The sequence below is a fragment of the Mixophyes fleayi genome, chromosome 1, assembly GCF_038048845.1.
Source record: "Mixophyes fleayi isolate aMixFle1 chromosome 1, aMixFle1.hap1, whole genome shotgun sequence".
NCBI classification, from domain to species: domain Eukaryota; kingdom Metazoa; phylum Chordata; class Amphibia; order Anura; family Limnodynastidae; genus Mixophyes; species Mixophyes fleayi.
This window is the reverse complement of record NC_134402.1, coordinates 337,025,838-337,050,119: the sequence shown is the minus strand read 5'-3', so window position 1 is coordinate 337,050,119 and position 24,282 is coordinate 337,025,838. Positions and strand designations below refer to the sequence as shown.

The window sequence follows — 24,282 nt, the reverse complement described above, 5'->3', positions numbered from 1 at the left end:
TGGATATTGGTCCTAGTGTTAACTGCTGTTTACTTTTTCTGGGTTGTAAATCTGCCTAGTTGGGGGAGGTGGATAGGTTACTATAGGGAATATGCAGAAGGCTAATGTTTGTATTGTGGAATGTCAAATATATGTCATGAAAAATGTAAACCACATAAGATAATTACATTTCTAAAGCGTCACGCTCCAGATATTGTTTATTTTTAAGACAAGAATCTCACAAACACAATGACTTGAAAGAAACCCTGGGAGGGATATAGAACATTCATTGTTTTCAACTTAGTCTAGTGACTTAGGATCCATATATAGACAGATTAACAATGGCTAAATTTATTAAATGTCAATTTGTTACCAGTTTCTTTAACTCCTATATGTCTGAGTTGCGAATGGTAGAAAGTCTATTGCTACCATTGTAAAACGGTTAATGTCACATTTACAAATGCCACCTATGAATTCAGGTCATAGGATAAGTGTCTCCCTGGATGCAGCCAAAGCATATGACGCAGTGGGATGGCCATTTCTTTGTCAGTTCACTTCCTTAATTGGGCTTCACTTCCTTACATGGGTACAGGTGTTATATGAAGTTGCCGGCGGTAAGGATTGTGGTGATTTGAAAGATCCCTTCTGGTTCGTGCAGGAAAGCCATAAGGGCTGGTCCCTTTCACCAGCTTTACATTCCTTGCAATACTTATCTGCGATCAACAGCAAATCAGAGGATTTAAGATGGGAAATTTCTTGTAAATGGTGCACAGACTAATTTGGCTCACACTCTGTGCTTAGGATGAATTATGGAAACTAAGATTTTTCCGCTTGATCTCCAAGCTATGGTTCACTACAACAAGCACAGACAGACTCTAACAAGTATCACTATTATATGGCCTCCCAATACTTTGAATCAAGGGTGCGACAAGACACTATGGATGCCACATATATTTTGGATAAAGCATGTCTGGGATCAGTCATCCCATTCTTACTTTAACATTGCTTATATCGATATTTAAACTATGGGATAGCTATGTATCAATGTTTTAATATATTTCTATCCTCCACTTATCCTTCCATGGCATAATCCCAGATTACACAAACTAGACTCATTAGAAAAACTTCCATTATGGAAGAAATGGGCAGTTAATATTTGTGGATAAAGATTTCATGTCATTTCAACAATCGCAAATATCACACTCAATACTGAGTCATATTTTACATATTTGTAACTCAGACATGCGGATCATAAAGAATGGGATCCAGAGGGTTACAACACTCATCCGTCGCCATTCTACTACTCAACAGTCCAGCTAAACTGCTAGCCAATATATATAATAACTACTATCGGGGTTAGGATGTGTGATTGGTGTGCATGTTGGCTGGGTACTTGTCTGTGTGTTTACACTCCCCGTTTTCACCTGGCTGTGCCACAGCTGCTAAGCAGTTCCATATGTGTCCCCTGTTTTGAGTGCACAGTGGCTCTGTGCTGTCATTGTCAAGTGCAGGAACTCTACAGGTAGAGCTTTAATCAGTAATAGTGCACAGTTGCTCCTCCTGCAGTGAGCTTTGGCAGCCAATGAATGTATCTGCATTAGGAGCTACAAGAGCTCTATCTCCAATTATATCGCTATCAATAGAGTTCTTGCAGTATGATGTGAGCCAGGGGAAGGGCAGCAGCCTGACAGGACAGGTAGGATATGGGGTCTGGACTGGTGTCTTCTTTACACACTTACCACCAGAGTTGGGATCTCCTTTCTATACCAGCAACCAGGAATGGGGGGCAAGAAGAAGACTCCTTTCTGCACAAGCTGTCAGGGTGGGTGGGGATGTTCCTTACAAAACTAACCCCAAGAGTGGGTGGGGTTCTTTTTATATTGGCAGATGGCTTTAGGAGAGAATGATGCCAAAAATCCTCACCTCGTTCCAGCTGGGATCAGTTGTGTTCCGATAAACACGTGTTTTTGCCTTGTTAACAAAATATCCGAAGGAATCCACTTCCAGCGTGCAGAACAAATCTGGTGGAACCGACAAAGAAGACACTGTCATAAACAAACTAGCTTAATATGTGCTGTGCATATTATACAGTAAGGTCTGCAACAGTAGAGGGCTTCACTTGCACTCTCACTCACTTGAGCTCTGTTGGAATCCAGTGGCTGAGTGGACGATAACATTTAAGAACCCATAGAGACCAGAAGACTCATCATCTGTGGAAGGACAAGATACAATATCATACGGTACTACACAGTTACTTTTATCAGGTGAGGTACAACTGGAGGGACTCCATCTTGTTCACCCTAGTCACCAATTTCTCACCTTCTTTACTGATGGTCAGAGGAACCCTGTGCACAGTCTGCAATTTCACACAGGAGTTTGTTAGCATCTGAATTTCCAATGATGTAAGAGAGAAACTTTTCACACCTAAATGAAACAGCAAGTAGTTATAATTATCATTATAATTATCATTCATTATAATGAATGAGGTAGAGCCGATACTCCATCTGGTGCACACTCACACTTCTTCTGCTGCTCTCGGATGTGCTCTCCCCATTCAGCTCGCTCATAGTCTGACCACGTCAGGAACGTGTAGCCCTGAGAGGGAGGAATAGTCAGTGGTAAGACAGAGATCAGCCAGGTAATGTTTAGACAGGGAAAGAAGAGATAAGACACAGATAAGAGAGAAGTCAGAAAACCAGTTAGAGGGGAAAAAAGCAAGAGACCATAAAGAACTGAGACAAGCAGGGTCACCTTGCCATTGCGGTTGTGAGCTCGGAAGGCCATACTTGGGGACAATAACAGTAGTATTGACTCTTGTTCGCAAAGTTTCTTGCGCAGGCGTTCCAGACCCTTTCCTCCCTTGTTTGCTTTCTGAAGACAAGAAGATAAAGTGTGTAAAAAGTGCCATATCAAGGATATACTGCACCTATGGTCTCCAACAATACAAAACTACAAACACATACATTTCAGAAACCATAACAAAGAGGAATATGTTTATTACAAGGTTTATAATACAAGGCGATAATATATCTATATATCTCTCTGAAAAGTAACTTAAAGGAGTTGTGATGTCAGAACCCTCTAATCATGACATATTCCTCATATTTAGGTCTGCTTTGTCTTCAATGTATTTATTCAGAGACAGCAGAACATGTATGAGAGCATTAACATTACCGAACAGAACAGCAGCCATCTACGCACAGTGCACTTTATTCTTAAAAGTAACAGGTTCAATTACAACATAACATTGCAAGCAGCTTTATTATTATTGTTATTATTATCATCATCATCATCGATTTGTAAGATGCTGCAGTGCCCCGAAGTTACGGGCAGTAGGTAAAACAGGACATACATGAAACAGGGACACATACGAGACCTGAAGAGATTTTATAATCTCACTGGAAGAGGGCACATCTGAGACATGAGAAGAGTGTGTGCTCAGAGTGGAGACTGGGACAGTTGTGAGGGTGCACTAGTGTGAGTAGTATAGGTAGGAGTAGTGTAAATGCTAATAAAGAGATGGGGTTTACAGAAAGTGCGTAAAGATTTGAAGGCTGTAGGAGAGTCTGATTGGGAACAGTAAGGAATTCCATAAGTGAGTAGCGGCTATCTTAAGCGGAAGTGAGAGGTGGATTAAGGGTTAAGGATTGGATTGTCAGACTATATGTGGCGGCTGAAGCTGCATTGTCAAGGGCTCAAGAGAGAGTGTTTTTTTGTAGGAAGAGGCAGCCTGATCAGGACAGGACAGGGTAGTTATAGGAGAGAGTAGTTGTTTTAGTGAATATGAGAAGTGGATAGGGCTGAGAGTATTCAGATGCCGCTGTGAATTTGGATACAGGGGGAGCATGTGGTAGGGTGTGGCTAAAAACAAGGAGGTTGTTGCTGGAGAGCAGAAAGGCCAAGTTGGAGAAATAGAGATGAAACAGAAGCAGGAGATGACAAGGCCAAGGCAGTGTTCATCACTGGCAGAGGCCAAAGAAGTAAGTTAAAGACGTTCTGTGGCAGCAGAGGCAGTGGGGTTGTCAATTGGAATGTCGAAATCACCTAGTATGAGAGTACACAGGTCAAAGGATAGGAAAAAAGTGAGCCAGGGAGCAAAGTTGTTAAAGAGCTGGCAAACTGGACCTGAGGGACGATAAATGACAGCAACATGAAAGAGGAGGGAGTGGGGAGAATACCTATTCCAGCAGGAAGCCCTTTTAAAATGAGTCATGTGACCAAAATGGACACGTGCTTGCATTAATTACAAATGGACAGAATCAGTCAATCTTACAACATGATACTGGTTACATTTATTAAAACCCACCAGAGAATAGTGAGCGCATAAACTCAATTTCCCAATTTTTCCTTCAACTAACATCGCTCTTACTTTTCTGTACCCCTCCCAACAATATTTAAAGTACATAAAAAAATACATTTTACTATCATAACAGCTAATGTAGCCTTTACTGTTTAGATTAAAATAACAGTATAAAGATTGTAATGATATTATAAATCTATAGCACATCATACATTATCCCTTATATCATAAGCTTACAGATGTGTGGACTTACACTTATAGACATATATTTAGATATAACAAACCTTTTCCCTTTGGATATCACTCTTCAGCTGTGATATTTTAACTTTGATAGTCTCCAGCTCATCGTCTTGTATAAGTGGCATATTAGTAGCAGCTTCAGACTCATCCACGGGCTGAAAGGTCAGGTCTGCTAGTGGTATGTACCACTTACAGTCATACTGCTGACTTTTCCTGAATATTAGGGAACAGCAAAGTCACATAGTAGTTCAACAGCCAATTGAATACACAGAAGATATATTGTGGCAGTCGGTAGCTCTTACCCTCCTATCTGCTTTTTCAGCTTTGCACAAAGGAGAAGATCAGTAAAAAGGAAAACGTGACGTAGCTTTCGGGCTCCTTCCACCAGCTCCACCATGAAACTGTCCTTCAAGAGCTGCCGGTGCTGGGGGGGCACAGGGAGAAGTTGTTCGGTTGCCTATGTTTCCTTAGGTGCACATTCTCCATGAGCTGTAGTGAATGCACTTTCTGGGCCTGATTCATTAAGGATCTTAAATTAAGAAGCTTCTTATTTCAGTCTCCTGGACAAAACCATGTTACAATGCAACGGGTGCAAATTAGTTTTCTGTTTTGCACATAAGTTAAATACTGACTGTTTTTTCATGTAGCACACAAATACTTGATAGCTTATTTGTACACTGAAATTTAAAGTTGATATTTGTGTGCTACATGACAAAACAGTCAGTATTTAACTTATGTGCAAAACAGAAAACTAATTTGCACCCCTTGCATTGTAACATGGTTTTGTCCAGGAGACTTAAATAAGAAGCTTCTTAATTTAAGATGCTTAATAAATCAGGCCCTCTGTGTGCTTTTGTAATATTAGTATCATATTACTAAGCTTTACACATACCCTATAAATGTATTACAAAATCACTTATTTTTATTCTGGGACTGTGTGAAAAGTTTTTTTTTTCAATTTCAGAGAACACGGCGCTATTTTTTATAAATGTACTTGTTTGTTGCAACTGGCTTCTAACATGGCTGTATGCTTGTCTCAAGGATTATACTTACAGCTATAAACCATTGTAGCACCCCTACTTTTACCTTGTCTAATAGCTTCATTAGAGATATGTAAAACAGAATCACAATCTATTCCTACTAATACCCTTCAGAAGCCTTCTGCCTGCTACTGACTCCGCCACTCACCTCTCCTTTCCGTACAGTCATTGACTGACGTCGTGGCGTGATCTCCTCATTGATGCTAGACAGAAAGTTTTGTGAAATGCGGAGTGCATCTTGCAGTAGTGGGTAGTCAGGATGAGCAGTAGGCGTGTGCTTCAGTAGGTCCTGCAAATATCAGAGTGTGAGGCTTGCATGAGAAGGAGCGGTGTTAGAGAGTCATATTACTATAGATAAATCAATCACTCACATGTAGGACAAGTGTACTACGTGTCACTCGATCCACTGGCTTGTAGAGTAGAGCTGGAGACAAACAACAGACAGGGTGACACATTTTACCATTACAGCATAGACAGGACGACACACCCAAAACTATCTAGTATCCAGGTCAAACCTAATTTGGCCTTCAAAAGAATGTTTCTGTAGATCAAAAAAGTGGCTAATGCCGCCAAACAATTCCAATCAACCCTCCCCTCTGCCTTTACTAGTATGTGCACTTACCCTCCAGGGAGGTTTTGGCTGCGTGATCTTTGGACTCCCTTGTATTCCTGGCCCTTAGATTCTAAAAACAACAAAACTTTCAATGAAGGGACTTTGGAGTGAATAAACAGCCTGAAACGATGTTCAGGACTAACACAACTGCAGCACATGATCAGTGGTGAATGAACTATATCTGAGGCATGATCCAATGAGACATGTGGCCCTTTTCCCATCTAGAACTACTTCTTCAATATAAATTTGATAACTTTAGAAAAAAAATGGTGAAAGCTGGTCTGACCGCTAACATATAGAGGGAGATTCAATTAGTGTGATGTTCTGAGGAACATGGCGGCCGCAGGATTTTTACGAGAACTCTTGTTCCTCGCGCCCCATAGAGGAGCGAGGTAGAAGCAGCGGAGAATTTACCATAGTAAGGGAAAAAATGCGCAGCCGCAATGTTCTCAGGAACACCTCAACTCATTGAATCTCCCCCATATAGTCTTCTAGTCATAAAAGCTCTGTAACCTATATAACATTTATACTAGGAATGCACATGGACCAAAAATACATTGGAAATAATAGTTATTTATTTTAAACCATACTGTACTAAAGCCTTAAGAGGACCATGTCATTATCTCAACCATTGTTAATGTTGACCACACATGCTACAATATAACAACTGATATTGCCCATCTGGTCTGGTATCCCAGTGTATGTGGCCCAAATACAAACACAATGCCTGATAATATTCCAATCCAAATTGATTATCTGATTATCTGGCATGTTACAGTGGGAAGATGACCGGAGATGACCACTAACAGGCTGGGTGTGAGGTCATTTTTCGATTGCACTAGCAGAGCAAAGTCATGTGGTCATACAATCAGATCTCGGCTAATTTGGCCACCAAGCTGTGAGCAGCAGGATCTGTTTATCTGTGGTCCGCTATTTATAATGGCTGGGTACACTTTGTAAATAACACACAACCAGGCCTCAAGTTGAGAAACTTTTTTTTAACCCATTGATATGACAATTGGGGCCTAAAGTAATCAGCTAGCTCTTGAGTTAGGGATCTGAGAGAAGATAAAGCTACTGAGTAAGGTGACAAATTATGGATGCTGCATCTAAGAGGTTATACCACTGCGGTCATTGTGTGTTACATCCAAAACGTACATGGCACATTGTGGACATCAGCCACAAGCAAATAAAAATCATCATATACGTTAATAAAATGCAATGCTTTCTAAAGCGAACGCGGAATTACACAGACCTGATGGTGTAAAACTGTAAGTTGAATAAGATCGGACTTAATATAAATTACATAGGGTATATTTTCACCCAATAAATTACGGGAACATAACATCAGCTGCAGCTGAATTAAGGAATTTATTTGTGAAATTTATTCTATCAAGTTTTCTTAGCATAAGGGACTGAAAGTTGTTCTCACCTCTGAGATCTCAGCAAACTGAGCATTGGCCTGGCAGCATTTCTCCGCCGTTTCCATGGCAACCTCGTAGTTGTCAACAAAGGCGCGATACACACCAAGCTGACTGGCCTGAGACATGGAAGATCAAACAAATTAAAAAAATGTGAAGAGGTAAAAATAAAAAAAAGGAGCAGAGTGAGAATGAGAAATGAACACAAAACAGGCAAGTAGATGCAAGAGGAATATGGATAAGAAGATAAAACAAAGGCTACAGCACACAATCAGAGGAAACAGGAGGAATGATGAAGACAAAAAAAAAAAGGAGTGTATCATAGCACACAGATAGATTCCATTTATATCACAAGGATTCAGAATCACATGTATTTTATGCTGCAGGTTATGATCATATGACAGATTTCGTAAAGAAAGGGAAACAACACATTTGCATTGATCACAATGAAAAAGTAGGTGGCTCCCATCAATGTGGAAAAATAATGTACAATCATGTGACATAAAGTTTGACAGACATAAGGGGGACACCCCTCGCCATAATTTCTCTTGGGCAGCAAATACATTAAAATTCAATACTTCAATAATTTTCAGCTAACTGAGGCACACAGACAGAGTTCTATGATAAAATTAATGAAAAAGAACAAAACTATAATACGTGAGAGTTCTAAATTTGGTATAATGTTGCACAAAGTGACAATTTAACACTAACTCACCAGTTTTTGGAAAAGGTCCCCCACTCGCTGCTGGTGGCTCCATTTCTGTACCCGTGGAAACAAAGCGTCATAAAATTCTTTGTGGATCTCGTACAACTCAGGGACCTTGAAGAAGATTGTTTCAATCTGCTGGATCGTCAAAACTGGCTGTGAAGTGGTTGCTGCGGCTTTCAGGGGCTTCATTGGCTGCAGAAGTAGGAAGTATCAGGTTACTTTAGTTTTAGGACACTTGTTGACAAAAATCACACAACCACATCCATACACTCCTACCAGAAGAAGAGCCTCCAGATGGCTCAAGTAGGTTTCTTCACTAGCCAAAATCGCAGACAGCACCCACTTTCTCATCTCCAGGCCCTTCTCCAGATCCAACTCAGTCTGCAAGAAGATAAAGACCAATGTCAACTAGTGGTGGGTAACAGGTGGATTGCCACCACTTGCAGGCCTTCAGACCAGAAGTAACTTTCTATGTCTCAGACATCAAAATGATATGATTTCCTGTCAAGTAACCGGGTAATCATGCAATACTCTACTGCCTGTTCTCAGTGAACATATTGCTCTTGTTCACTGATAAGAAATTGTTCCATTGCACTAACCTTTGGTAATAAAATAAGGAACACTGACATTTTCATGCTATACAGCTACTTGCTATATGCTCTGTATTAACAATAGTCGAGCAAATAACACCGGTCTTCCTCAATTCCTACACTCCTTACATTCCACTACACATGAATTCAATCACAATTTCAACAATGATTGCTATGCCCATCTGACACAAATGTCAGAGGATTCCCTCAGTGTCCCATAAAAGTGCTACTGCTCGGAGAGGAGTATTTGCCTTGAGAATCTGTGTGTGAGGTAAGACTCAATCCATTTGGAAAAATTAATAAATATGTAGAAATTCTGATTGAACTCACATTTAGTGGAGTGTTTTGATTGGCTAGATGGGGAGGGCTTTTGCATGAATCTGTCAGTTCAACATGTGGAGAAATACATGGCACTAGCACTACCTGTTTTTCATACTGAGTGTTAAAGTAGCTACATAGCATAAAATATCTGGCGTTCTTTAACAGATCACTAGAAGTGAGGGCAGGTGAACAATTTATACTTGCTTGTAATATTTTAACACAATTTTATTGCAGTCCAGTTCTGATTTATTGGCTCCGCTGTGCGCACTATATCCTTATGTTTGCACTTGTTCGCTGTCATCATATATTTTATTGGATAGTGCATTACAACAGAGCCTTCACTTACTAATCTGAGTGTCTGACCCCATGTAGCAAATTAAACATCACTGAAAATAATTTACCTCCCGCTTGTAGCACATAAACTGGCTGTCAATCACGAGAACAGATTACTTTGTGTGACAAGCATGTGATTAGAAGGAGAATGTATAACATTTGACTTGTAACCTACTTTTGAGGTCTGGAATTGTACATCTCTTAACAGCCTCTGTACCTGCACACATCAATCAGACAGTCCCATAATGCCTTCTTTCCAATTTATTTTGCCTACTCACAGATTTGCTGGATTCCAGAGACGCAGAAGATAGGGTGTCTCTGCTGCTGCGGCTCTTAGCACTGAGCTGAGGGGAGGAGCTCGGGGAGTCATCAATATAGGGCATAAGGTCATGTTGTGTTCTTTGCTCTTCCGTACTACCTGGAGGTGTCCTGCAGAGCGGTGCATCTGAGGAAGAGGAATCAGAAAGTCTAACAAAGCACACGAATAGGAAAACTTTTGGTCTGAAAATGCTCATGTGGCAAAAGTAATCTGCACATTTGATAAAAAACCAATAGCTACAGAATGTACTAACTGGGTCTGGGAAGAATAGTGGACAGAAGCATCTGGTGGAGAAACGGATTGCTCTTAATAGGAGTTTCCACCTTCAGAACTCATACCACCAGTACTAAATACTTTACTGCACCTTTGTTTCTTGCTTCCCTTTGTATTTTTCAATATGGCTATTATATTATGAAGGCACAGTTGTTTATTTGCTTTTGTACATGACATAGCTTAACTGTGCACTGATCTTTGGATACAAGTGTATTCACAATGTTTGTGTCATATCCAAGGGCAAAGAATATAAACAACTCTGCCTCGATAATTTAAATGTCTTTTTGAAAAACACAGAAAATAGCCAGAAAGATAAAACAATATTATAAAGTAAAAGCTGCTGAAGACCATGTAGAAACAAATACATTAAAAGTTGTCCAAGGGTGGAAAGCACAAAAGTAGGACATGAAAGGAAGAGGTCTACACGTGCAGGAGGTAAGAGGCTGCATTCTGTAGCTGTATTGTATGCATGTATCCAATTACCCTTACACATTTGCTGGTTATATATTGTTACTTTAAATTTTTATTTTTGAATGGTCAAGTAACAAACAAAACCGATATGCAATGTCAGCAGGAGAACAAGCACCAAAAACACATCACATAAAAACATGATATAAGATCAGTAGAAAGTCATAAAGAATCAGTGCAACGAGGTCAGATTGCATGTATAATAATTGACCAGGGATTTTTATTTTTTTTTAAGATGTAAAGGAGAGAGCGAAATGCTGCGACAGAGACAGGCATGACGCAGGAAGAAAAGAGAAGGGAGACTAGTACAGAGCAGAAAAGGAAAGGAAAGAGAGAAGAAAAAAGAAGAAAAGGGGTTCACGAAAAGAGGACGGATATATGTAGGTGTAGAGTCAAGTGAAAGGGGAATAAGCCTGAAAAAACGAGAGCCATGGGCTCCATACCTTAGTGAACGAACTTGACGTCCTATTGATGATGCTGGTCATGTATTCCAGGCGTTGGACCTGCCAAACTCTGTTAATAACGGCCTGAAGCGAAGGTGGAGACTGCTGCCTCCAGTCTGCTGCAATTTGGCAGGTAGCTGCCGATAAGATGTGCCTAGCTAGCTTGTTCTGATGTCGAGTCGCCGCTGGCGCTCCCAAGGGCAAGAGAATAAATTTAGGCTCTAATGGTATCACTACCTGGAGAATCGATTGGATCAGGTGTTTAAGATCGGCCCAAAAGTTTGATAATTTGGGACACGTCCACCATATATGGATAAAGTTACCCTCATGGGAGCACCCACGCCAACAGCGATCAGAAGAGTCTGGAAGAATTTTATGAATCCGGGAGGGAACGTAGTACCAACGGTACTATATATTGTTACTTTAAATGGATTACATCATAGCCCCCTGCTCTCCAACTAATGGTTTGTACACAAGCTCTCTCTTCCTGAGGCTGGTTTACTTTCTGACTGAGCAGCAGCCACCAGAGCTGTAACTAGAAATGTTAGCTTCTGGGGCAACAAGGAATTATGACACCCCCCAAACCTTTAATTGTAACCAAATTAATGAATATATTCATTCCCTGCTCCTCCCTTCAAACCATGGGTGGCTGTCCCTCTCACACAGCACTATTTACAGGCAGGGTGGCGGCCATGGACTTGTTTTTATGAAGGAAATGGGGATCTGCATAGCCCTGCCCCTCCTGAAATCTGATTGGTGGGCCCCACACCCTCCTTCACTTTGATTGTACCTGTTGGCTGAGAAACAAGCAGAGGATGCTACCCAGCTGCTCAGATTGTGTTTAAAACACAATCACAGCGGCCGAACAGGATCCTCTGGCTGCCTCTCAGCCGCCAGGCAGACATATATAGTGTGCTGGTAGGGGGATGATTGCCCTGATCTCCCTCCTCAGGATCGGAGACTAGTTCCGGTCCGAGCAGTCACCATTTGGTGAACTCAGGATTGTCATCATCAACATCATCATCCCCATTTATTTATATAGCGCCACTGATTCTGCATCGCTGTACAGAGAACTCACATCAGTCCCTGCCCCATTGGAGCTTACAGTCTAAATTCCCTAACACACACACACACACACAGACAGACAGAGGGAGAGAGAGACTAGGGTCAATTTTTGATGGCAGCCAATTCATTTAGTATGTTTTTCAAGTGTGGGAGGAAAACCAGAGCACCCGGAGGAAACCCACGCAAATACGGGGAGAACATACAAATTCCACACAGATAAGTCCATGGTCGGGAATTGAACTCATGACCCCAGTGCTGTGAGGCAGAAGTGCTAACCACTTAGCCACTGTGCTGCCCCAGCACTTCAAATAAAGTTTACGGACTAATTGAGGAACGCACCAACAGTACACACAAGAGTTAAATGTGAACGCCTGCGGGATTCTGACTGCAACGTGTTCTATTGCCTTGTGCCCATGGTCCATCTACTGTTTATTCTCAAGGCTTGTGTGTACTGCTGCCCATTCATAACACAGTTCGATAAATCTTCTAAGTGATGGTTAATCAGAGAACACCATGCGGGAAATGCAGCTCAGCAGAACATACAACTGGTTCAGGAAAAGTGCCCATGTGAATGGGACTTTATTCTACATAGTAGCTGGCTGGGTGTGGCTATCTTGTACTTCCGTAATCTGCATTGTGCAACACAATTGGGTGCTACATGTAAGCAATCAATCCTATGAAAACTAAAGCTAGGTACACACTACACTGTTTTCATCCAATAATCGGCTCAAACAGCCGACATACGACCGCTCGTTCAAAAGTCGGGTCAGTGTGTGCAGTGACACGATGGTCGAAAGTCTGCCCAAATGGACGATTGTCGCCTCATTTGGTTGGTCGTACCGTTTAATATTTTCGTTCCAATCTCGTTTCCGCTGTGCAGTGTGTATAAACTTCCGACCGATCCACAGCAGTGAGTACGAAATTACTGTCATTGCTCACAACAACATGGTTGTAAAAAGTCGCTAAAGGGACGTCCGCTCTTCCCTTTATCGTCATAAACAAGGCTAGTGTGTATGCAGTCCATGGACCGAGCGATCGGAACATCGATCGCATGTAAAATCGCTCTGCATTAAAAGTTGGTCTAAATTTCTGTAGTGTGTACCCAGCTTATGACAGCACCTTTCCACAAATTAACCCCCAATAATGCAGAAAACCAAGCAATAAAATAACTGACAGATTAAGAGAAAAACTCCCAAAAAATTATTTCATCAGACACAGTAATTTGTTCATCCAACACTCATTCCCCTGTGGCCTCTGTAACGTGTTTATATTTTTGATTCCACTACCTGTTTCTCTACATTTTTCCTCTCTCCTGCTCCCTTCCTCTTTCACTGAACACGTAGGAATTGGATAGAGCTGTTTTTCCAGTTTGATTGGTGAGTTGGGAAACTACCACAGTTTCACACAGATTTAATCTCAGTGAGAGGAATACACAAGAGAGGGAGTAGAATGGCCCAGTGATGTTTACAGGAAGATAGCTAAATAGTTTGCATAAGTGGCAAAGGGCACACAGTGACATGTATGCGCTACATACCTCCTCTTAGACAGCTTATGACATAACTATTCAAGACAAGATAAGAAGGCAAACTGATAACTGAACACAAGGAGCTCCCATGGTAGGCAGGCAGAAACATTGTAGTAGACAAGAAAACTGGTATACTCATGGAAACATATAGACAAAAGCCAACATTCCACACCAGCGGTGGACACCAACCCATTATCCTGCTTTAATCACAGTCATTTGCTGACTCAGCATCCCTAGAGTGAATGCATCCATTCTCCAACTACATATCCCAGCAGTGAACCACTATTGTTAGGAAAAAGAGCAAACACCTCTACAAATGTCCCATAGATTGTAAGCTTGAGAGCAGGGCCCTCTTACCTCTGTGTCTGTATGTAGTGCCCAGTATCGCTTTATTACTGTTTGTTCTCAATTGTAAAGCGCTGCTGAATTTGTTGGCGCTATATAAATAAATGTTGATGATGATGTCCAAGGAGGACAGTTACTTCCTTATTTCCTAATTATTTGGAATCTGGACTTGATTTGTCCTTTTTCTTGCAGAGATCTTATCAGCTTGTGCGCTCTGGCTGAATGGCGCATAGCTATAGCTGTGCCTTGGTGGTGAACACAGCAACTAGCCATCACTGTGCACTCCAGGGATGAAAGTAGCCACTAGCCAACAATACCACATGCCTGAAAGGCATTCAGTCTATAGCTACACACCATCCCAGCCACTCACCACCATAAAGTGATGGGGATACCAAGTTAGGTGTTTTAGTTGTTATTCTCACTAATGGAACTAATATGGAGCATAAATACTTTTTACTTTATATATTTGTACACTAATTTTAGATTATTGGTTTCTAGTGTCAACTACAGAGTACTATATCTAAAATCTATGATACAGCACATGAAATCAGAGGGGAAACATGCTAGGCAAAGGACGTAGGATTGAGCATAAACTGGTGCTTGTATCTTTGGAGACTATTTACTGAACACAAAATGCACATGTTGTGTTTGGTTTTCCATAGTAAAACCAGTGTCAGATTTGAGATATATGGAAAAAATCAATGTCCCCTTCTGCAATAACTACCTGGCACTGAGTACCAATGACTGCTGTAAAAAAGTCACAGGATCTGATCCTGAGTAATATTGTAGCTATGCCAGACAACACCCAACAACATTACAGTCTCCAAAGCCACAAACACCGACATAAATATGTGAATATTCCACATTGGTGTTGCTAAACTCTATCTACATGACAAAACCCTGGATTTGTGTCTGACACTGCAAATGTCACCTGTGACTTATTACCCCCACAGTCTGCCCTCCAGAGCAGCTGGGCTGTGATTTTATCATGCTGCAATGTGCTGTGTGCACCCTAGGGATCACATTGTGTCAGTATCCAATTGGAATGCAGCCTACAGGCAGCAATAACAGGTGTAACACACATGTGTTCAATAACACTCTGTTTTGGATACAGTACACCTGTTACCTCATTATCAACTGGAGCAGATCAACTCATCCAGGACTGCCTACAGTCAGCTAAATACTTAACGTTTTCCCACATTTAGAAGCATTCAGATAGCCTCAGCATACACAGGCAGCACAGGGAACACACACTGTTTCCGCTTTAATTGCAAAGTGAATGTTTGTTTTTAATGAGGTTACGCACCAAAGCAAATATAATGCAACCCAGGGACAAAATGATTATGCCACACATATCAAAAGAAAATATCTTTATAAAAAAACGTTTTTGATAAAGAAATACGTATAACTTATGTCACATTCACTTTGAGATATACAAGAAACAGCACGGTGGCCTAGTGGTTAGCACTTCTGCCTCACAGCACTGGGGTCATGAGTTCAATTCTTGTCCATGGCCTTATCTGTGTGGAGTTTGTGGATTTCCTCCGGGTGCTCCGGTTTCCTCCCACACTCCAAAAACATACTGGTAGGTTAATTGGCTGCTATCAAAATTGACCCTAGTCTCTGTGTGTGTGTTAGGGAATTTAGACTGTAAGCTCCAATGGGGCAGGGACTGATGTGAGCGAGTTCTCTGTACAGCACTGCGGAATCAGTGGCGCTATATAAATAAATGATGATGAGGAAACAAAACACCCCTTGATTAAAGTGATTCTCTATCTTATTCAGAGACAGCACTATTGTGTTTCAAGACCTATCAAAAATGTGCCTGTTGGATTTTAATTTACAATCTTTCGTTTTGTAGACTATAGAATCCTAGGATTGTAAAACTATACATATCTAATACATAAGCACAGTTCACTCACTTCACCCTGAGACAGAAGCTTGAATAAGGTCATCAGCAGTTAAGATATTGGCACATGAAATATTTACATCCCCTTTCATATCATTTCTAAGTATCCACAGGGCAATATCCTTAAGATGGGGGCAGGGGGAGTTTTTTGATAGAGGGGAGGGAGGGTTAGAGTGATGTGGGTAAAAGCTACACAAACACAAAGAAGCTTTAACTAGCTTGGCCATTAGCAGAGCTAGAGGTGCTCAAAGCCTGATAAGGTTGAGTGGACACAATGGGATTAGGCTGTAAATATCCTGCAGTAGAATGTCACATGACCTCCCTCTATCTGTGTTCTTTTTTTCTGAGTGCTGTGTTCTCAATGTCACATGACCTGCCTTCTCTTTCTCTTCCCCTTCTATGTCACACATCCTACTTCTATCCCCCACCACCTCCACTGTCTGTTCCTTGTGCTATTAAAAGCATGAGCCTTTTACGGATGCCCCAGTTAATGGTACCCAAGGCAGAGCTGAGAGCATCATGATTTTGGAAGTGATGCAATGCCAGTATTTCAAGATAATATTGTACCAGACAGGCTCGCATATGGGAAATAAAAGAGCACACAGGGTGAGCCGTGGTGGGCTCAGATTGCTTTGGGATTAGCAGGTGCCCCAGACTACAAGGCTATTGTTCTTTGCTAAGAGTACCGGCAGTTCTGCAGAGACAGATGGTCTGTACAAGATGTGACTGATTAACATCTGCCCATCTCCTTTCCCCCTCCACCATCTTCTCAGTGTATCTGTTGCTGCCCATAGAAATGCAAAAAAAAACACCAGAAGCATGGAAACAGACAGGGAATGAGAGGATATGATTTACTTGGGCCATAAACGCAACCTTTAATCCTAAACAGTGGAGTAATATGAGATAATGATTCTTTATGGCCTTATAAAACAAGCAGCTTCATTTGTATGCTCAGCACAAGGGATTACCCCCAATTATTTACATAAACGCCCTAGCAATGTATGCAGCAGCAGACAGAAGCACACTTATCAGTTATTATGCTATTAGGCTAGCAAATGACTATATCCTTTTAACTCTTACTTTAATTAGATTGAAACATTTAATGCTCATTTTCTATAAATCTTAGTGAATTGCAGGGATAAACATTGATAAAATTGCTTCATCCACTGCATGCAGCCAACAGATAAACAATTATACAGAGACAAGTTAACACAGGGCTGCAAAATATCTGTCTTCAGAGACCAGTAAACAGCCAACATTTGTGCCATATTCAAAATTAATCACTGATTTAGCAATCAAAACAGTACACTGAGTGTAACAGGCAGAATAAATGAAAAAGCCCTGAAAAGCTTGCGCTGATATGATCAATTGAATGCAGCCTGCAGAAGTGGATCAGCACTTGTTTTTTATGAACTCGCCACTTTCATTGTCTGGTATGTGTTGGCAAATGAATCATGTAAGTGCCAGGTTCTTATGGTTAAAATATTCGGGTGTTCGATAGGATGCTTGGAATAGTAACTTGAAATGAAATAAAGTTGTATAAGTTTAGTTACATGTCACTAGTCCACCTTCAGACACAAAACTTTAAAAATACAGTGCCCATCTTGGTATAGAAATGCTTCCATCCTTGGCATCCTCATCTGCTGCAGCAGTGGCACCACTAAACAAATTGATTGTCCTCAAAGAAATAACCAATATACACAGTCGCCACAAGTGAGCTTAGTGTCAAACCCAGCCCCCACTGCACTATTTGATGGAGGAGTTTGGACAACCACAATAAAAGCCCACCTGAGCAGCAGGGAGGATTTCCTGCTTGGAACAGTTAGAGGCACTATGGGATCTGCTGGATCGTTGAAGTGCAAGTAACTGAGATTTTCTTGTTTCATTTATCTCACCTAATTCCACCCATACCCACGTTGTGAGCTTGGGTGGAATTATCCTCTCATTAGCTTTGTGATCAAACTATGCTGGTGACACACCAGGATTATGTAGCTATGGATGGTCCATATAGTACAAACCCATCACATTAGGACCTACTTTGAGGATAACCAAATTGTGGTTCCACAAGGACACCCCTTCCCTCTGACTATCAATTATCAAAAGGGGTAAATGAAGCAGGCATCAAAGGTTAACAATGGTTCTAAGATCAGGCAGTGAGCCAGATTCAGCAGGAAACATTACAATTTCAGCTTCATTTACATTAACTTTAAGGTAACAGCAGGCCATACCATAGTCAGAACACATTCACAGTTATAAAAAGGTATCACCCACATAAAGTTGATAATTAAAGGCAGAGTAGAAGAGAACATAAGTGTAAGGCTATGTGCATACATTTGTAATTTAAATGTGTCTCTCTTCCGAGCTGCTTTCAAACAGTTGAACAGAGAAGCTTGCATAGATATAATTTACTGCTATGGACAGACACTGATGCAGTGCACAATGACTGTCCTACCAAATTGGACAAATAACCAGAGCCGGAGGAAATGATAACATACGCTACTTCCTCAGGTTTGGTAAGATGGCCAAGTGTACTGCACTGGTGTCTCCAGAGATCAATGAACTCTATGTGATCCTTCCTCTCGCCTCCATTCACCTGTCGAGTAGAAACAGATATAAAGAACGTTCATGTGCCCCAGCGAGACATAGAACGGAGGCTTAATTCTCATCCCTGCCACAGAGATAGTCATATCTGGAAACGTCTTAACCAAAGGTGCTAAACACTAAATTACCTTGGCAATTTAATGCCAGGAATAATTAATGAGAATTAATTACACCAACCAGTGGTGGGCAGGGCTCGTCACAGCATATCGGATGCTTGTCATGATATGACCCGACATCTGCAACAGGTGCTAAAATTATACCTGCAGCTGAATGGTCGTTGTCATTCATTCCCAGGGGCTGGTGAGACTCGGCTCAGCAGCCAATTAGAAACATTTTAAAGAAATAAAAATGCAGGTAGCCCAGTGACCCCACCCAAGATAGCCCACTATGGGCTGGGGTGCATGCCCCCATACACCCCAGCCCAGCCTGCCCCTGTTCATTGTTGAATATTCAGAGTAATACGTTTTATGGAGATGTTCGAAATTGAAACATAAAGAATTCTAAATATAGGGCCCGATTCATTAAGGAAAGTAAAGCTATAAAAAGGAGTAACTTTGCACCTTGGGAAAACCATGTTGCATTGGAGGGGAAGATAAATTTAAAATGTGGGGACAGATTTATAGTAAAGATAAGGCATGTCCTAGATCAACTTCAAATGTCAGTATAAAAATAAAACTATTAAGTATTTGTGTGCTACATGAAAAAAAACAGTCAGTATTATCCTTATGTGTAAAATAAAAAACTAATTTGCACCCCTTGCATTGTAACATGGTTTTGCCAAGGTGCAAAATTACTCCTTTTTGTACTTTCCTTTCCTTAATGAATCAGGCACATAGTGTCTATAGACCTTAGTTTCCAAGCTCTCTCCTCAAATCCCCTCATCAAGTTCTGAATATATCCCTGTATAAGAACATATGTCATATTTACTGACAAAAAACAGTGTTACATGGTTGATTTTTCCATAGCAATGAAGTCAATAAAAGTCACTGCAAATATAGTTTCAAAAGACATCCATTAAATGTTACTGGGGGATGTCACACCTGTGGTTTTCTGCTAGTGATCTGCTGGCTGTTGTTGCAGACAGCAATTTAGTCCAGCAGTGGATAAAATGCTAATAGGAAGTGCAGCTCTCTTAAAATCAATGATATCTGGAACACAGAGCTGATTTCTAGATGGTTTTTTTTTTTGTCTCTGCATGTCAAATCTCAAAAATCAACAAAAAAATACTGGAGAAGACATTTTCAGTGGCAATGCAAAAAATGTAAATTAAATAATCTCAGCAATTCCCAGTGTGACACTATCCTATAAACGACTTTTCTGCAGCTGTAAAATCACTATTCTAAATATTGAGGAATTTCCTGTTGATTTTGTTGCTTGACACGTAGAAAAAAAGAAGCAGTGAATATGCTCAGGTGATTGTCAGATACCTTTGATTTTACTAGAACTGCATTTTCCATGAGCATGTAAGTTCCGCAAACTTAAAAAATACACACAGTCCTAAAGCAGCAGACATATACTATTTTTTTAAACTTTTAGATGAACCCCTCACTTTAAGCTTTCACCTCACACAGAAATTCCCACTAGTGAGCTGACATCGCAGGGGGACTTAATCCATCCAGTTCTCTTCACAGTGCTGAATATGGAAGCTCTATTTAGTATTACTGGAGATGACTAGATGGACTGCAAGCTCAAAGCATATATTACCTACGGTTCCAAGTAATTTGGGAACCAAGATGAGTGAAAATAGAAAGAAAATACTCAAAACATGCTGGGAGTATTCTGGGAGAAGGCTGTGAAACTCTGTCATCTGTTTCCCAAACAGAAATATCACACCTTCCAACATGTCCCTTTTTACACAATGCTTTGCTCCCATTTTTGCTACTTATTTGGTGCTTAATCAATTTATTGATGTGTTTAAAGATAAAAAAAACACATATCTTAAAGTCATCCCAGGTCAGTACCAGTGGAAAATAATCAGGAGGAATAGAAGCCGAGCATAGTTTACTAATAAAATAGGTCACGTTGGAAGCTCTGTAGTTGGTGAAATTCTATATAGAAAGCTGCGGGGAATAGATATTGCAATGTCAGCGGTGTTGCTGTGGTATCCACAATCAGGATGATGACACATTTTTCCAGCTCAGGTGTTTAACAATCCTGTCCTAACATCCACATAAAAGATCATAATAAGTTTCCATTCACGCGGTTCATGTTTTGCTGTGGTCATTTCTGCAGCAATAATACTTAAAAACCATTTAATTGGTTCTTGCCATCATATTAGAGGGACCATTTACTAAAACCCTTCACTTTTGTACAACATGCCCCCTTTCTTCTCCACACCTAATTGGACAGATGTAGGTAAATACTTACGCAACACATGGGATAAGTTACCCCTAAATGTTAAAGTGGTGGCCACAATGCAATCTATCCATCACAATGCATGCATTTGCAGGAAACATCTAAACGGTACACTGGTATCTACGTGAACTTTTTCTCAGGGCTTTTATTCAAGATCAATACTAAATAGGGATGTGAAAATTATGTTTACATTCATTTTTATGCACCTTCATGTTTAAATGCCAATGCATTTTATAATATTAATATAATTTTTTTTTTATTATTATTGCTACAAACAAACGTCACTACGTAACATAGGAAGGCACTTGTAATGCAAAAATCAGAAATTTTTACGGACATTTAAACTAGTGATGTTCAAGTTTTTAACGAAGAGAGGATCATATATACCAGACACCACTAAATAGGATTTAATACATATAGACACTGTCATGGCGCTCATTGAGGCTGGGAGCTGCAACAGGCCCAGGTGGCCACAATCTGTGGGCCGACCAATTTCTGGAGTGCCACAATATTAGGAAAAGGTGTAGACAAATGTATTTTTCATGTTTTTTATGATTTTTTTATAGATCTTAATGGGACCAACCAATGGGTAAGTGAATGAAATGCAAGTTAACCTGTAAACTCATGGCCCTCTACATCTCTGCATCTCAAATTCTTCAAGCAAAGAGCGAAGGCTGTTTTTCCATTGTGCTGCATTTCTTTGTGTACCTTTTGCACAGTTTTCATAAAAAAAAAACTGGGTAAGATATATATTATATACTGGCACAATCCTAGACAAGCAAATTTTAATATTTACACAATTACTCTGAGTGACTTGTAGACGGTACATGATATTTAAAATTTAAACTACACCCCAAAAATGTATGAAAGTGAAAAATTGGTCATTTATACAGAGTACCGTCACATAGGTTCGGATATAATCCCATCTTTTTTACTACAAGTTGCCAAGATGACGTCTCTCAACGTAGGTAAATTAAGGCAGCTTCTACATACTTTGCTGCTAACAGGGTATTTACACAGTGTGTTTTGCTTTCCTTTAATATTAAAGTGGATGGAAACCCCATGCACATCAGCATAATTAGAGTGATTGGTTGGGAGACTCAGCTATAGCAGGGAGTGCCTGGCCAGGGGTCATCCTGGGGCAGCATATGAGCCAATCATGTGATGTTCACATCTAATCCTGGGACGTATATTACAGGACAGGTAGGCCCTGCTGCTGCCGAGTTCTGACAATTAAACTAGGTATTGCAACTCTCCCGGGGTTTCATACCCTTTCACTTGTTTGGTTGTTAATATATTTTACACGCTATTTTGATTGGCCAACAATACCGAGGCATAAACATACTTGTTTCAAGCATTTAGAGTGCTTCATAAAGTATAAAATCTGTTTCCTGATATTTCCTTTATGTCATTTTTGTACTTCTCATATCTCAGCCTGAGTATAAAGTGTTTTTATAAGCACATCATGGTTTCATGGGTATGTGAAAAGTGTAAATATAGAATGGAAATCTGGGAGCAAGATAAGATAATACAATATATGGAAAGGAAATAGAGCAAAGGAAGTTGAATGACAAGCTAAAAGTTTGAAAATAATAAAAGAAATTAAACATTCAGCAAATTCTCACCACCATCTCCATGGTATCCTCCATCTCTCCCAGCGGGCTCTACACAGCTTGGCCATATTTGTCCACTACGTCTCACACCGACAATTGCAGCCTCTGACACTCTCAGTTGGCAGTGGCGGGCAGGTGCCTGAGGGGTGGGAGGGCTGGCACTGCCAGGAGATGGAGGAGAGCGACCCCACAGACCTCGCGGCGAAACCCTCCCAGAGGGTCCTGAAGACAGCTCCTCTTCACTGGAGGTCAGGTTCTCATTGGAGCTGCAGTCTGGGGTATACCCACCCCCGAGGTCCTCAAAACTCTGAGGTGAGACAGAGCGGCGAGGCCAAGCTCCCCCCCAGTGGCTCCCAGGGCATGGCAATACGTTATCCCGTAAGAAACGTGAGTTCAATTCAGCTTCCTCATACTCTCCATCCCAGCCACAACTGCTGTCTGAAGAGCGGCCACGGCGTGATTCTCCTGCCTGGAGGGGCTTTGGACTCCCTTCAGGGTGAGAGGCTGCCCTGCGGAGTCGTTCTGACCGCGGCTCTGGCCCTTCCCTTTCTGTGAAACTCAACAGGCGACGGGGGCACCGAGACACATCTCCTGGAGATAGATCAGGGGCTCCAACAGGTGGCTCTCGCCGACCTGGTCCTCTGCTTCTTTCTTCGGGGCTCCTTTCTTCCCTTCCAGGGCCCAGGGCTCTTTCTTCCCGACCAGGACCCAATGGTTTCTCTTCACCACCTCCTGGTGGATCTCTCTCTTCAAAGCCCCAGCGCTGTCGGTCATAGCCTCGCCTTTCCTTAGCCAGAAGGGTCTGCAAGTAGATCATACGGAACCGCTCCCTATTCAGCTCTCTCTCCAGTCTACGCACTGAAACCCGGCACCTCTCCAGCTCTTGCTCCATGTCTTTCACTGTGCGCAGTTCCATGTGTGGCGGCTCTGCATCTGGAAATTGTGCCCGCCACGCCTCTGCGAAACCTGCTGGCTCCAACATCCTGGCCCCAATGGGACACTTCGCCTAGAAGACTCAGCATGAGGCTCTTAGCATCACCAATTAATCTCCAGTAAATTCAGTTTGTGCTATACAGTGGATGGGGCACCTAGAGGTTTATATCCAGGTTCTCTTATTAAACTAGGGACCAGTTTATGTGCAGATCAGGTTGTATTACACTGTTGAGCACATTTGTCATGATACTGTTGCTTTGTCTATGTCCAGATGTGCCTGTGAAACGGGATGTCACTGTATTCCAGGCTCTGTGAAGGGTGACAGTGTATGTGTATCCATGTTATTAATGTCCCGTCTATTAAATGATCTCTCTTACCAGGACTCCTCAGTCTGTCTCTTCTTGTGCTTGTCTCGTTGCTGCCGTCCCGGTCCAATTGGTCCTATCTGTCTGGGTATAGGCTCCTGTCTTCCGGATGTCTCTTAGTTCCAGGTTTGGAATCCTGAGTATCTCTTGTTTTATCCTCGGCCTCTCTATTGTGTGTCAGTCCGTGTCTCTGTGTGCCGGGGGCGGGCACAGCGCCGCTCCTCCTCCCGTGTAATGTTACATGTACATGTTAGTGAGGGAGGCTGGGGAAGTTGTGTGTGGTGCTGACTGCATTGATTTCTCCCAGGAATCTCACCACACGCTGCTTGTGAATAGTATTCCGCCAACGGGCCGCAAAATACAGACTTTTTTAGTGCTTAATTATAATGGTATTTATGTGCGTGTCTGTCCAACACTTTGCATGATACATTATTTTCTTTGCTATTTTTTCTTAATTCTCCTAATTGTATTAATAATGTTGTTTCATTAAAATATCTCATTGCCAGGTCAGTTGTTTTGAAC

General features: G+C 41.3%; 1 protein-coding gene across 1 annotated transcript in view; it reads right to left on the bottom strand.

Moving 5' to 3' along the window:
- The window catches only part of BCR (BCR activator of RhoGEF and GTPase), a 33,817-nt gene extending 9,834 nt beyond the window's left edge, over window positions 1–23,983 (bottom strand). The window contains exons 1-15 of the mRNA XM_075215446.1: window positions 22,475–23,983; window positions 9,825–9,991; window positions 8,579–8,683; window positions 8,309–8,494; window positions 7,605–7,712; window positions 6,182–6,242; window positions 5,931–5,983; window positions 5,708–5,848; window positions 4,822–4,943; window positions 4,564–4,732; window positions 2,731–2,850; window positions 2,499–2,574; window positions 2,299–2,403; window positions 2,115–2,189; window positions 1,903–2,000 (exon numbers count right to left, since the gene is read on the bottom strand). Of these exons, the coding sequence (XP_075071547.1) occupies window positions 1,903–2,000; window positions 2,115–2,189; window positions 2,299–2,403; window positions 2,499–2,574; window positions 2,731–2,850; window positions 4,564–4,732; window positions 4,822–4,943; window positions 5,708–5,848; window positions 5,931–5,983; window positions 6,182–6,242; window positions 7,605–7,712; window positions 8,309–8,494; window positions 8,579–8,683; window positions 9,825–9,991; window positions 22,475–23,444 (2,556 nt within the window). The 5' untranslated portion in view covers window positions 23,445–23,983. The remainder of the gene's footprint in view (window positions 1–1,902; window positions 2,001–2,114; window positions 2,190–2,298; window positions 2,404–2,498; window positions 2,575–2,730; window positions 2,851–4,563; window positions 4,733–4,821; window positions 4,944–5,707; window positions 5,849–5,930; window positions 5,984–6,181; window positions 6,243–7,604; window positions 7,713–8,308; window positions 8,495–8,578; window positions 8,684–9,824; window positions 9,992–22,474) is intronic.
- Between the last annotated feature and the right edge of the window lie 299 nt (window positions 23,984–24,282).